General features: G+C 26.8%; 3 protein-coding genes across 12 annotated transcripts; 1 reads left to right on the top strand and 2 right to left on the bottom strand.

Moving 5' to 3' along the window:
• The first annotated feature begins 1,764 nt into the window (after positions 1–1,764).
• Positions 1,765–9,696, top strand: LOC129608227 (dyslexia-associated protein KIAA0319-like protein). Of its 2 annotated transcripts, none has more exons than XM_055519586.1 (10): positions 1,765–2,991; positions 3,048–3,892; positions 3,955–4,095; positions 6,121–6,252; positions 6,328–6,436; positions 6,497–6,687; positions 7,220–7,507; positions 7,575–7,812; positions 8,063–8,254; positions 8,440–9,696. In XM_055519586.1, the coding sequence occupies exons 1-10, from the start codon at positions 2,034–2,036 to the stop codon at positions 8,592–8,594; spliced, it is 3,249 nt and encodes a 1,082-aa protein (XP_055375561.1). In that variant the 5' UTR covers positions 1,765–2,033; the 3' UTR covers positions 8,595–9,696. The 2 variants fall into 2 exon arrangements, with proteins under 2 accessions (XP_055375561.1, XP_055375563.1); XM_055519588.1 differs by having other exon boundaries at positions 1,766–2,991; positions 8,063–8,242.
• On the bottom strand, positions 3,972–5,542 carry LOC129608230 (rRNA methyltransferase 3, mitochondrial). 2 transcript variants are annotated; one of them, XM_055519597.1, is made up of 2 exons: positions 4,364–5,542; positions 3,972–4,304 (listed from the first exon to the last, which is right to left on the bottom strand). In XM_055519597.1, exons 1-2 carry the CDS (start codon positions 5,485–5,487, stop codon positions 4,118–4,120), a joined length of 1,311 nt encoding a protein of 436 aa, XP_055375572.1. In that variant the 5' UTR covers positions 5,488–5,542; the 3' UTR covers positions 3,972–4,117. The 2 variants fall into 2 exon arrangements, with proteins under 2 accessions (XP_055375572.1, XP_055375573.1); XM_055519598.1 differs by having other exon boundaries at positions 4,367–5,542.
• Positions 9,697–9,722: 26 nt separating the features above from the next.
• Positions 9,723–13,372, bottom strand: LOC129608229 (uncharacterized). 8 transcript variants are annotated; one of them, XM_055519590.1, is made up of 6 exons: positions 13,236–13,372; positions 12,562–12,805; positions 11,808–11,953; positions 11,582–11,724; positions 10,230–11,499; positions 9,723–10,171 (listed from the first exon to the last, which is right to left on the bottom strand). In XM_055519590.1, exons 3-6 carry the CDS (start codon positions 11,907–11,909, stop codon positions 10,079–10,081), a joined length of 1,608 nt encoding a protein of 535 aa, XP_055375565.1. In that variant the 5' UTR covers positions 11,910–11,953; positions 12,562–12,805; positions 13,236–13,372; the 3' UTR covers positions 9,723–10,078. The 8 variants fall into 8 exon arrangements, with proteins under 8 accessions (XP_055375565.1, XP_055375569.1, XP_055375564.1 ...); XM_055519594.1 differs by having other exon boundaries at positions 11,808–11,884; XM_055519589.1 differs by having other exon boundaries at positions 11,808–12,095; positions 12,627–12,805.
• Between the last annotated feature and the right edge of the window lie 1,017 nt (positions 13,373–14,389).

Here is a 14,389-nt window from a genome sequence, read left to right as displayed (position 1 = left end):
ACTACAGCAGACTAGTCACCGTATTGAAAACTCTATACTCTATTCATCTTTCAAAATTTTTGTTTTCCATCAATCTTAAATATATAATAATGAGCCAGTAATTGTTAATTACTTACTTTAAATTACGTGAATTAAAAATTGTAGTTGTACCACATTAGTATTCAATTTACAGTTATTATACAACTTATAAGCTGAATTGTTGCAATTTTAAATTCAAAAATTAGTTGTTGCATTAACTGTAAAGATAAATTTAAATTTTAAAATTATACAAAATAAATATTTTACAATTCTTCTTTATTATTAATATAATAAATTGTTCTAAACTTGTGCTAAATATATGTATCTCATATCATGTTAATGAAACTTTTTTTTTCTTAATGAAATCACATTTCAAATTCCGTAAATTCATACTTATCCAGGCACATATAGTATATGTATGTATGTATGTACATATGTACTTATGTACATTATATCCAAATATTTGAAATCAAATTGAATGTCAATTTTGTTTCTATTTTCCTTGTTTTAAGTAATCATGTCCGACATACATATTTTAAATTAAAAATTTAAAATATTAGGAAAGGAAAAGAGTTATTGTTTTTGAAAATAATAAAAATAACCACCTACACACATTCTATTATTCTCATATACATATATATGTATTAGGAATATGTATGAGAATGATAAATAATTAATAATGCATTTATTAAACAAATATTTATATAATATTGTGTATGTATGTATGAATGTATGTACAATTGCACAAACTCTGCATTATGTCTTTTATTTGCATTGGTCAATGCAAATAAAAGTTTTCTTATTTTTTAACTCATTGTCATAAAATATGTATGTATGTACACATATATGAATGTATGCTTGTAAGTATGTAAGTATGTAATATATCAACATATTACATTTCTTGAAATTGAAAGAAATTAAGGTGAGGTTTTTATATTAATTCTGGCAAAAAAATAAATTAAGTTGTGCTATTTGCAGTAATTTAACACCTACATTACCCAATCTTTTATAATTATATCTCTTTATTTTTATTTAAAATATTTCTGGGTTACTGGACTTTTAGAAAAGGCCAACATTTATAACAAATTTTTCAATAACATATACATATGTACATACAAAACTCAAAACTTGTGGAATAAGAATTGTGTCAGACGTTTCGTTTCAACAATAAATTACTTCTATAATCAAGTCATTTTAAAGTAGTTTTCATTGTTAATTTAGTTTCAAGTTAGTTTTTTTAATTGTTTTATAAAATTTTTAATTATTAAAAAATAATATAGTGTTTAAAATTAATTAAATTTGTGTATATAAATAAGAAAATATGTATTGATTGAAATCAACTACAAACATCTATATAAAAGTAAATTAAGGTATAATTTAGAGACTCCTATAATAAGACTCAGACAGATACGGTGTGTATACACTTCTACAACTTTCATAATGCATTTAATACGCTGAGTTTACATTAATTTGAAGAAGTGTATATAAACTCTTTCATAATGCATTTAATACGCTGAGTTTACATTAATTTGAAGAAGTGTATATAAACTATCGGTTGTACGTCAGCATTAATCAAGGTATTCAATTCAAGATTCCTGCAAGATTTGTTCACTGGGTTCTATTCTGATTTGTGAACACTTAAAATTTTTATCGATACAAGCATTAAAATTTATATCGTTTTCAATCAGCTGTTTTATAACTTGACAACTGGTTGTTAAAAAATGAGTATCCAAGTTTCCTTAAAAAGTAAGTTTAGTGTTTATATTTTGGAGATTTCTTGAATTCAAATATTATTTATAATATCATTAAATAATATATTTGCAAACATTTCTCAAACCATAGTACGAAGTTATAAATTTATTGTATAAAATGAAAGATTTTGTTCTCTATAAATTAAATATAGTACATTTGAATCACTAGTTCTTGGAATTAATTAAATTTGGAATAAGTTTAGGAATTAATTAAAACTATTGGAAACACTTTTTGATGAGATCTGAGCTGATTGCATATACATAATGGATATGAAATTCATATTCAAATTTAAAATATTTGGAATTTTAATATTCCTCTTAACACCATCAGAGCAGTCTACAACTATTTTGAGTCCGAGTATCATCACTCAAAATGTGCCGAATATACGGCAAGATAACTTAGTAAAACAACAAAATGATAATCGTATTGATTTAAGCCAAATATGCCCTAATATATTTGCTCAAACTTTTGATCAATCCGCCCCTATTGGAGATCAAAAATCTGGAAATTTCACGCAGGAAAAAGATGTAACTGAATTGATTCCATGCGTAGAAAAATGTTGCTTGAAAAAAAAGGATTGCAATGTTGCATTTATCTTTGAAAAGAATTGCTATCATGTTAAATGCAATTCAAACAAGCTTTGTTTACCTAAAAGAAGATCTAATTTGAAAAGACGTTTGGAAATGGTTTTGGTGAACCCGGTTGATAATGAAAATAATGGTTTTTCCTGGATTGATATACTTAAAACAGAAAATGTAGAGTATTTCCTGCCTCCAGGAATCAACACGCTAGATAAAATAAACTTCTGGAAAAAAAGTCATAAAATACGATTAAGTGATGACGGAATTCCAAATTATGAGGATATCGCAAATCCAGAATCTCGATTAAGAACGGCTATTTTTGGATCTCGAAAACTGCCGCTTGAAGATGAAAGTGATAGCTATGGAACAGAACAACATTTTGTAGATGAAGGGGAAGATCTTCCTGAAGATCCATCTTTCTTAGATACATTAAACTCGAAACCTTGTGCATTAATATCGTTGAATAGAGTTTGCCCTATAAATGAAGAATGTGTTAAAATTCCTTCTAATACAGAGAAGGGTGTATGTAATTGTATTGAAGGGTATCACAGAAATAAACATGGAAAATGTATAAAATTAAACTTAGATTTTTCTGCAGTAGAAAACTTTTTAGCCAGCATCAAACAAAACCCAAATATAGGTTGGTATAAAACATAAATTAAAATATTTAAAATTATAATGTGGCTACACTTTTAGTTGGACCATTTTCTGAAAATTCGGAAAATGAAGAAAAACTGAATGAAGAGGTGGTCACTGCAAAACCTAGCATTAAAGAACTTTTAATAAAAGCTGATTCGAAAGTTGTTCAGTTACCAGAAAAAGAGGTGACCTTAGCTGCGTTTATTTATCCAAGTGATAAATCCACTGATGAAACTTATAAATATTCGTGGACGTTAATATCTCAACCTAGCGGGGCGGTTAACGGCACTATTTCTGACCAATCAAAAGACAAAGTAAATCTCTCTAATTTATCAGAAGGGCTTTACACATTTAAAGTGACTGTGACAGGCAATCAAAGTTATGGAGAAGCTATAGCTAATGTTACAGTGTTACCTGAAAAAAGGATAAACAAGGCTCCGGAAGTTATAATAACTCCCAAAGAACAAACAATAAAGCTTCCGAACAATGAAGCTATCTTGGATGGAAGCACAAGTACCGATGATGATAAAATTGTTGCATTTCATTGGGAATTAATACAGGGCCCGATAGGATATCAACCTAAATTACCTGACACAAGCACTTTACAACTTACTGATTTGGAAATGCCAGGAAATTATACTTTTAAATTAACTATTACAGACTCTGATAATATTCAAAATTCCACCACCGCAAATATAACTGTTGTAAAAACAACTGATTATCCTCCTGAAGCAAATGCTGGAACTGATATCATATTGTATTTACCACATAACAATGTAACTTTGAACGGGTCATTAAGCACTGATGATAAAGAAATTGTTGCATGGGAGTGGACAAAAGACACGACAGAAGAGGAAGGAAAAGCCGTTGATATGCAAAACACTCGAACACCTTTTCTTCAAGTACTATTTATAATACTAAATTAAAATACATGTAAAAATTTTTCCAAATACTTTTATTACAGTTATCAAATTTGGAAGAAGGGATTTACACCTTCATACTAAAAGTTACAGATGCAAGTAACCAGACCAGTTCCGCAAAGGTTCATGTATTTGTAAAACCACCAACAAATCTACCTCCGCATGCGCAAGCTGGAACAAATTTAGTAAGTGTAAAGATTATTTGTGTTACTCATGTATTTTTTCTAAAATATCTAATTCTTCCTGATCTACTCTAGTACTTAAATTTTGTAAATATTTCCTTCTCGCTTCAAATAATAACAAAGTCAATGCTGAGCTTGCATTTAAGCTATCAATTTCATTTGCTAGAGGAATATGCAAAAAAACTGCATTTAAATTGTTTTCCGATATTGAACTGAAAACAAAAAAAAGGAAAATAAATCTCGTAGTAATATTTTACTAAAAATCGGGTACTACTTATAAACATCGTCGCTAACACCATGAGTTTCCCCACCGATTACGAAAAAAAAGTAGCTATCTTCTTTTGTTTGCATTTCAGAATAAATTTGTATTTTTTTATCGAAGCCAAATTCATGAACCCTAGCTAAATTGTTTTCCGATATAAAAATATTAGCAGCTTTTGGTATCTCTTTAACGTAATTTTCCCATGTCATACCATACTTTAAAGAAATTCTGAATTGTCCCCCACAACCACCACGCAAAGCTTTTGATTCCCACGGATCACAACAGCCTTTTAAAATTATAACTTCTAAACAAGGTAGAGCAGCAGCTGTTCGAATTATGCTTCCTAAATTGCTTGGTTCTCTTATGTTATCGCAGATGATTGTAATGGGAAGGTGTTTCACTTTTCTAATATATTTATTTTCCAAATTCGAAGTAATAGTTTGGTCAGTCGGCCGGTTAAATATACCTATTATACCTGGAGGAGTTGTTAACGCTGACCAAGTTTTTAAATCATGTTGCGGAACTTTATAAATTTCACCAACTTTTGAAATTTTTTTTATTATATCATTTCCCAGTAATGCGATTTGCTCTTTTTGACTGAACAAAACGGTTTGTAAGCTAAGACCACATTCTATAGCTTCTAAAAATAAACGTCGACCTTCTATCAAAATCAATTCTTTTTTGTCTCGATGCTTTTTGGATCGCACAGTCATAAAAATTTTATTTAACAGAGGGTGATTCAACTCTAATCTAGTGTAAGCTAAACCAAGCTTTACATCTTCCACTACCCTTGATGAACTCTGTTTTTTTGTGACTTTTTGAACCGTCTCTGCAACTCTTTGATCTTTTTTTTTGCTATGATCCTTTTTATATTTATAAGAGGGAATTTCTTGCATTTTTACAGGTTTATACATATTTTTTGAATTTTCAAATAAATTCGCTTCCACTTCATTTAAAGTTTCAATTTCATTTTCAATCCGCGATATTGTATTTGCATCCTCCCTTTCATTTTCAATTTTATTCTTTAAATTTTTTAAATTTCTTGGATACAAATTAGCATTTGTTGCACATATTTTACGTGAGCAAGGATTAGCACTAGTAATATTGTAAAGTAATCTTAGTTTGCCAAACATTTTGAGAAAGCGGAATCTTAATTTTCTCCGAATAAAATTGAAAAATATAGTTACGTTATAGTTAGTAGTTATAGTAAATATAGTTATAGTAAACATATAGTTAGGTTATGTTTACTCTTTTTATATATATGTACGTATGTATGTATATACCATTTGTAAACAGACATGAAGATAAAAGTCAATCATACGGTTAAATGACACACAAAAATTATTTATGCTTGCTACTGTGCTGTTCCGAATTCATTTAAACATATTGACTGAAAACGCAATAAAAGCACGTGTGAGTACATGTCGGCATGACGAAATTGCTTTGGCAAAAGGGTGTGGTCTTTTCGGCTTTCACTTTTCTTAATCCTTGAGCTTAATCCTTGACTAATGACTCATTTGCAAATATTTGTGAAAACATTTAATTTTGAATTAATTATTTTTTTCTTACTCCCTCAAATTTGATTTTAGCTCATTTTTTTTACTCCCTCAAATTTGATTTATATGCAGAAAAATATGGAAAATACAATTGCAAACTACTGAATTACTTTTATTTCGACATAGATATTATTGTGATCGATATTTTTATGTAAAAAATTAATCTGATTGAATCGACTGCCATGTTCACTGTGAACTTTTTTTTTTCAGACCATTAATTTACCGCAGACGTGGGCTACTTTAAATGGTTCTGCGTCAACAGATGATATAAAAATTACTATTTTTAAGTGGAACCAAAAGTCTGGACCAAATGAAGCTGTTATAGAAAATGCAAATAATTCTGTAAATATTTTTTTGATTTATATAGATTTACATAAAAAATAAAAAACTCCTTTTAATTTTTTTTAACTTTGAAAGGTGGCTAACGCAACATCTTTAACCATTGGCCTGTATGAGTTTGAACTTTTAGTTACGGATGAAAACAATAACAGTGCTTCAGATTCAGTATTTGTGACTGTAGTTCAAGGTCTGCTTTAAGAAATTTATATATGAACTTTAAGTTAAAAAAATACGAATTGAATTTTAGAAAAAAATGCAGCACCTAAAGCTGATGCGGGCGGAAATCAAACTTTAAGATTGCCAATAAATACAATATATTTAAATGGTAGCAAATCTTCAGACGATTTGAAAATTACAAAATACTTGTGGACAAGAGATGATAATAGTTTAATAGCTGGAAAAATCATTGGAACCACTGATCACGAACCTATTCTAATGGTAAATAATTTCTTGAGTTACAGTTTTGTATTATATAATGTGCAATACTTAAAAAAGTTCGACTTATCCTTGTATGAAGAGTTTAAAGTAGGAATGTGGCATACTAATATTTATGAAAAAAATAATATTCTAATCATGTTTGGTAACACTCTTAAGAAATGTCAAAATTTAAGAAATTCGTAAAATGAACAGAAATGTGATTATTGAATAGTTATTAGTTAAAAAATTAATCGCTGTGTTTACGCACCGATTTTGCCGTCAATGTTTGACATATGTTTCATTTTCTTTCACCTGAAGCCTATGGGTATCAACAATAAAACGTATGTCAACCATTGATGCAAAAACGATTTTTGGAAACCATTAAATTTGTATAAACACAGGTATTATTCATTCAATTGTGTAAAAATTTATGAAATTTATTTTTAAAAATTAATTAAAATGATGGAAAAAAATTAAGAAACTGATATAAAAATTAAGGATATGTAGCTATTTATGTAGATATTTGATTTTTTTTTATTTCGTGCAATTTCAGTTAACAAATATTGTCGCCGGTCGATATGTATTCACACTTACAGTATTTGATGATCAAGGACTTTCAAATTCGCAAACAGTCAATATTGTTGTCAAACAAGATCCTATGATATTAAACTTAGTTGAATTATATCTATCGATTGATTACGCTTTGTTAACTAAATCTGAATTTGATGCTATAGTGCAAAAAATTGTATTATTGATCGGTGAAGTAAAAGTTCATGTTAGAGCCCTTAAAGAAGATACGAAATCTGGAACAGCAGTTTTAGAATTTTATGTGGAAAAAATTGTAAGCTTCAATTATATTGTAACCATATTATATGCGAAAGCAATTTATATTTTTTCAAAATTTTTAGCATTCGAATGGAAAGACGGAAATTGTATCTGGATATGAAGTAGAAAAAATTTTAAAAGATAAATTTCTACGTGATGATTCAATTCTTGGTATACCATTTACTGACGCACGAACCGTGATTTGCCAAAACAATTGTTCAGGACATGGATTATGTAATACCATTACACGAGCTTGCCAATGTGAATCATTTTGGATGCCATCTATTTTCTATTATTGGGGCGTAGATGAAGGCAATTGTGGTATGAATATAATTTAAATTGTGTCCATTTTTTATAACTTACTGTTTTATTTTATGCCCGATTTTTAATTTAAAAATAATTTTTTTAATATTTGCTTATACAAACCCAGTTTCTTCAAAAAATGTAAAATTTAAGAGTTGAGAATGTTGAATAAGAATTAGAACATAATCATTAGAGTACTAGTATATAAAAAAACATAAAATAGATATAATTTTTTTACATATTCTAGTCAAATTTACACTATTTTCAGATTGGTCAATTCTATACGTCGTTATTGGGCTGTTTGTAGGATTTTTAATGTTATCAGGCTTCTTTTGGAGTTTATTATGCTTTTGCAGGAAACAAAGACAACGAACGAAGAAAAAACGTACACGTCCAAAAAAACAAAAATATGCACCCCTTGTGACCCAAGAAGATGAATTGCCTTCATGTAAGTACAAAGGTAAATTATACCTTTAATAATATCCAAATTTTTTGCTCATAATTATTATTTTTGTATATACTTTTTCACTTTTGAATAAGGGGGGTATACATACATGATATACATGCATATGTACTTATATTTTACAATAATTAGTATAATAATTTAGAAAAAAAATTAAGAAAAAATTGTAATTTATTTCACAGATCATCGAGGCACGTCCTTAACTGATTCAGAAACAGATTCTGATGTTTTATTTGAAAGTAATTCAAAACAAAATGGGAATCTTAGACAGAATGGAGCAAATAGATCAAGTTCAAGATATTCAAAAACTCGATTAGGAAGAAAAATCAAAACATAATTTGCTATCATTTTTGAAAAATTAAGTAAAACAATAAAAAAAAACAGTGTATTACAATATTAAATTTAGGGAGAAATAAGAAAATTATTTGTTAATCTTTTGAAACGTAAATCATTTCTTAGTAATGGTTGTTTAAATATTTGAAGAATTATAATTTTTGATTAATATAGTTTTACATAATCAGTTCATAAAAAACATAAATTAGATCGTATTAATCAAAAATATTTAATAATAAAAAATAATGGTGTCACTTGTATTAGCCGCAAAATTCAAATTTTAAAAAGTAGCACAAAATGTTTGAGAGAAACAATTTAAAAATCAATTTTCCAAAAGCATAAAAAATATTTTGGATATTTCATTTAAATTACTACAAATTTAGTATTATATCAAAATTTATAATATACAATGTAAAGTTCCTATGTTTACACCAAGAACATAAAGTATTTAAAATTTTGGAAAATAAAAATGAAATTTTATTTTACTACATAGTTTTATGGATACTTCGCTAACTTTAATTAGGACGTGTGCATTTAGTATAAATTTTGGCGATAGCTCCCCACAAGATCAGTTTTTCATCTGTTTAATAAAACAATTGTATCTTTATCGCCCTAGAAGATGAATATGAGCATGTATTTCTTTTACATATATCGTCATAAAAATTTTCTTAAATTTTAACTTACTGTGTATAAAGAAACAACGTAATGCATTTTACGTTCTTACCAAATAGATAGATAGATATATTCAATGAATGTTCATTTGTCATGATGCTTTCCTTGGGTACAACCAGAATTTACTAATGCATATACATACACAATAGTCACTAAAAGCTGAACGAATAGCCGATTGACTACTATGGAAATAAAATTTGTAAATAAAAATTTACAATACATTTCTTTATTACAATTCATTTAAAATACATTCAATAATACATTTCTGCATCTAATACAATTTTTACACCATTATTTAAGCAGAACGTTAAAATGCAACAAAAATTTTTAACACTTAATTAAATTAATACTTTTCGTTTTAATTTCCAGTTAAGTAAAATTGATAATTTCAATAGGCTTTCCTTATTCGTTGGAGCAAATAAAGACATTCCAATCAAAAAATTAAAATTATAAAACCTCATTGAATGTATAGCTTTTACATTTATTTATGTGCAAATAAAAATATGTTTAAATTTTTAATAATTAAAGCAAGTTCTAGTCCAAATTGTACTTTTTAAAAACTTATATTTATGTATGTACTTAATTTTCTTTGAAAATAAAATAATTTACAATAAAGTCGCTTGTGATATTGATTGCTACACTTGTTTATCTTTTCTTTTTTTATTAAATAGTTAAAAATATATAGTTATGTACTAATAAATACAACACATCATAAATAAATGCAACTATAAAATGCGATAAGATCGAAATCATAAAAATTTTAGCTTATTAGCATGATCCCCAATTACACATGGAATTAAATATAATAAAATTCTTTCAATTTTCACTTAGAGCATGATGCGAATATGGTTGCGTAAAATAGAAAGGCACAAGTTTTATAATATCCTTATATTGAAGGTAAACTGAACTCTAAAAAGAAAAACAATAAAAACTTGTTTTGTTATTGTTGAATTAATATAAATCATACCTTTAAGATATCCCGATAAACTGATTTGCTTATTTCTGCTATTAGAGTAAATCCCCGATTCCTATTCTTACTTATGTATTCAATCAGTTTAATCATAAAGCTAGATTCAAAAGATTTAAATCCATCCATTTTCATTGCTAATACTTTCAGTTTTTTTAAAGAACACAAAAGTTTCCAAAATTCTTGAGAGACATTTTCTTCATGTGAAAAACAAATCATTATTTCACATAAATTTTTCAATTTTGCAAGATGTTCGAATGAGTCATCGCTTATTTTGAAATCAATTAAATGCAAGAGATGTAGATTTCTTTGCAAAAATTCTGATTCGGCTAGTTTTTTTATACGATTATTCATGTTAGATATATCAATATAAAATCCTGTACAACCAGTTCTTGAAGAGTTGACAATAATTAATTTTTCTAGGCTTTTGATTTGCCCTACAAAATTTTCAAACTGATTGTTTTCTAATTTTGAAATTGATATTTTTAAAGATTTAAGATTATGAGCGTTTTCAGCAATAACCTTAAACGTATTGTTAACAAAAACACATCCACAGATATTTAATACTTCTAAATTTTTAAAATTCATTTTTTCCAAGTTGTCTGGAGACAGGTCTTCGCAATTTTCCAAACTTAATTCCTTCAATTTGCCGAATTTATGTAGATAATTGCCAACGAAAGAATTATTTGTTCCGGATAAATCAAGGGTTGTCAAATTTAACTCGCACAAATTTTGAACATCTTCATCACTTATTCGACAATCAACTAGCCTCAGTTTCTCTAATTTTGTAAATTTTTGTCGGATTCTAGCACTGAAATCCTTATCTTTAAATGATATTGAAGAAATATGAAGCGATCTCACATTGCAAAAATGTAAGGCAAAATTTATTAAACGTATACTTTTAACATTATAATTCCAATCTAAAATCTCTAAATCTTCGATGACACCTGCTATTTCAATTAAAAATTGGCGAATTTCCAGCAAAGTTAAGTTACTTATTTCATTATAATTCAATTTAATAGATTTTACTCGTTTATAATATCGCCTTATGCTTGGTCTTAGATTAGGAAATATAGAAAACAATGTAATAATATCACGAAATGTTAATTCAGAATATATAAGCATTAACAAGTCTTCACCCAAATCTACTAAACTGCAATAATTTTCTGCTTCATCATCTACTCCAGGTTTTTTAGTTAAAAATGTAGGTTGGATCCAGCTGTCGGCCGGTAACACAGTAAAGTTATTATTTTGTTCTTCTTTTAATGCCCTAGATTAAAGTTTTATGAAATAAAATGTAATTTTGCTTAACAATATCTTTGGTGTTCAGGAGAAAACAATTATGTAGGTACCTATAAGCTGATTCTGGTGTTTCATATTGAACAATTCCACTTATTCTCAAGTCGTTAGAAAAATTTTTGTAACGTTTTTCAATTTCTATTTTACTTAATTTACCATATTTCGAAAAGTATTCTTCCAATTCATGGATGACATTCTAAACATATATATACAATGTAGAATATTTATGTATGTATTTTAAATAATTTTCATATATTTGATTATAAATTTAAAAATTACATTTTTATCTGGAATGTTTTCAAAGTAAATAGTGTGTACTTGAATATTATCTCTTGTAAAATATGTTCCATCCATTTCTATAAGATATAGTTCGTTTTCCATTTTTGAGAATTTAGTTTATAGAAGAGGCAAAAAAGTGAATATCTCTTGGCAATTTAAAAAAACAAAATGTTGATTATCAAAAATAAAAATTTGAGTTTTAAAATAAAAATTCCAAAATAATATGGGAACCTATGTATTAAGCTAAATTTTGATTTATTTTACTAAATAATGTGTTGTCAAAAACATCTAAAATAGGTAGACAGTAGATATAAATATAATTAGAGAGAAAAAGAAAGACCAACTTTGCTGCCAGTCTATTAATCTAGTAAGTCTATTGCCCACTAGTCTAATATGTTTACCAACAAATTAATTAAAACTTTCGAATAATTATAAGTTTTTATAATTTTAAACATTCTTTGTATATATGCATTTTAGAGCAATTTTTAGGTAAATATTGAATATTTACCTAATTATTATTAGGTAATTTCATAAAATTATTATTAGGTAAATATTGTATATTTTAACTTTATTAAACTCAAATTGCACTATATACCAAATTTTTATAGTAATTTATTTATTTTAATCGTTTCTGTACTTACAATCATTTAAAGTTTAAATTATACCCAAATAATATACATATGTAAAGTCAATATGGACAATGTTTGATAGTATACATATTATAAAATATATTAGGTTAATATATATTAATTACCTCGTCGAACTAAATTTTGAAGTATTTTTGAGATCAATTTTATGTAGCTGCGTACATGTACATACTATATTAAAATGATTATAGTCATGCTTTCTATTAGTAATTTTATTCCATAAGCTCATCCATAAGCAATGCTTTGCTGAAGCTATTTTCGTTTCATCTTCTGTCAATAACAAGCTATTAATTGGTTAATATTTTTTTTTATTATTTCACTGAAAATGTTAAACCACATAAAGAGTATTCCCTAAAATTAAATTACATATCAGCGAAAGCATAAATTAAATTTTTGTGAATCAAATTTTAAAAAGAATCAGATTACTAAAGTTTCTTCAAAATAACTACAGATTGTCTAAGAATATCACAATTTTGTCCAAAAATTTTTTATCAATTCAGAAATTTTGAATGTATAATGAATTAAAAACTTTTTCTAAACTGCAACAAAAAAAATTAGTCAAATCATTTGAAATGATGTCTCATCGCCTTTACAGGATATAAACTAATTTCATATTTATAACCCAAGATTGAAATGAGTGATAGAATTTTTGGAAGAGTCTATTTTGTAATATTCCTCAAACAACAAACCATAATTAAATTGGATAAAGTTTAAGGTGTCGAATATTTCATCATTCTATTTTCTACATAACTATCAAAAATAATATGTTATATGTACTTACAAATTTTATACAAATAGCAAACTAATCTGTATAGTAAGCGTTTTCATTTTATTTGGTATCACATTTAGAAATTTTGTTAATATGGATTATGAAATATGCTTCTGCAATTGTTGTTATTTAGCCGGTTAACACTTGACTGTCACTCATAAAAAAAAGTATTAAAACAAAAATTAAAACGCGCAATTTTATTCGTAATCCGTTCTGAAGCAAAAAATATTTATGAATGCTGGGGCTAACGTGACAATATCGATTTGTATCAATAAATTTTTCATAACATTTATACTGATACTAATATTTTTTGTGCCGATATTTATTGATGTATGTATATTAAAATTACTTTTCCTCTGTGATAAATAAAATACTTCACTTTCCGTTATATATCAGCGTAAGAACATTAAAATTTAAAATTTCGTCTCCACTTTTCATTGAGTTTTTTTGTTATAATTTAATTTTTTTCAAATTACTGATCATTTTGTTTTTATACATACAATTTCTCCTAAGGTACTGCTTACATATGTGACAAAATCTAAGATTAAACCTGTGATAAAGTTTGACACTCTAAAATTGCCTTAGACTTTACAGCAAAATTCAAAAAAAAGGCACGGAAATTATAGCCAAAATAAAAATTTATCGTTGCTCATTGTAGCTGATCGTTGCTCAAAACTCAACTGATCTTTGGTGATTAAGCAGGACAGGATTGATATATACGACTTTCATCAGACTGAGATTAAATCTGAGATTTTTTATTATAAGTTAATAGTAACTTATACAGAAGTTAACTAAATAAATGAAATTTCTTTTTTAAAAAGGTCTTTGGCAATATAATTTTAATGATTTCTTCTTAGAATATAAGGTTTCGCTATTGTTCTTTCAGTGTTTATATCTCAAATATCGAAAATATCAGTAAATCGATACTATTTTTGAGCAATTGTTGTATAAACAATATTTACGAAAAAATGTCCATGAAATGTATCATATCGATATTTTTTAATCCTAACCTTAGAATGTATTATAAAAATAAATAGTCATTCAGGCAAGCGAAGAAAACGGAAAGAGCATTATCAACGGATGTAAAAAAATTTAAATTACAAATCCTGAAATTTAAAAAATATATTTTCTTTTGTAAACCTCACGAAGCAAATTAACAATCATTT

Source organism: Condylostylus longicornis, unplaced genomic scaffold (genome assembly GCF_029603195.1).
Source record: "Condylostylus longicornis isolate FDR11 unplaced genomic scaffold, ASM2960319v2 ptg000031l, whole genome shotgun sequence".
Lineage (NCBI taxonomy): Eukaryota > Metazoa > Arthropoda > Insecta > Diptera > Dolichopodidae > Condylostylus > Condylostylus longicornis.
The sequence above is the reverse complement of the archived record's forward strand: the minus strand, read 5'-3'. Positions and strand labels throughout refer to the sequence as shown.

What these genes read in the sequence shown, in the direction of transcription:
- LOC129608227 (XM_055519586.1), top strand. Translation starts at nt 2,034, where the DNA reads ATGGATATGAAATTCATATTCAAATTTAAAATATTTGGAATTTTAATA. An exon ending in CGCAAGCTGGAACAAATTTA is followed by an intron (nt 4,096 to 6,120) that starts GTAAGTGTAAAG and finishes TTTTTTTTTCAG; the next exon opens with ACCATTAATTTACCGCAGAC. An exon ending in ATTTGTGACTGTAGTTCAAG is followed by an intron (nt 6,437 to 6,496) that starts GTCTGCTTTAAG and finishes ATTGAATTTTAG; the next exon opens with AAAAAAATGCAGCACCTAAA.
- LOC129608230 (XM_055519597.1), bottom strand. Translation starts at nt 5,487, where the DNA reads ATGTTTGGCAAACTAAGATTACTTTACAATATTACTAGTGCTAATCCT. An exon ending in AGCGACGATGTTTATAAGTA is followed by an intron (nt 4,305 to 4,363) that starts GTACCCGATTTT and finishes TTTTGTTTTCAG; the next exon opens with TTCAATATCGGAAAACAATT.
- LOC129608229 (XM_055519590.1), bottom strand. Translation starts at nt 11,909, where the DNA reads ATGGAAAACGAACTATATCTTATAGAAATGGATGGAACATATTTTACA. An exon ending in AAAACATTCCAGATAAAAAT is followed by an intron (nt 11,725 to 11,807) that starts GTAATTTTTAAA and finishes ATATATGTTTAG; the next exon opens with AATGTCATCCATGAATTGGA. An exon ending in ACACCAGAATCAGCTTATAG is followed by an intron (nt 11,500 to 11,581) that starts GTACCTACATAA and finishes ACTTTAATCTAG; the next exon opens with GGCATTAAAAGAAGAACAAA.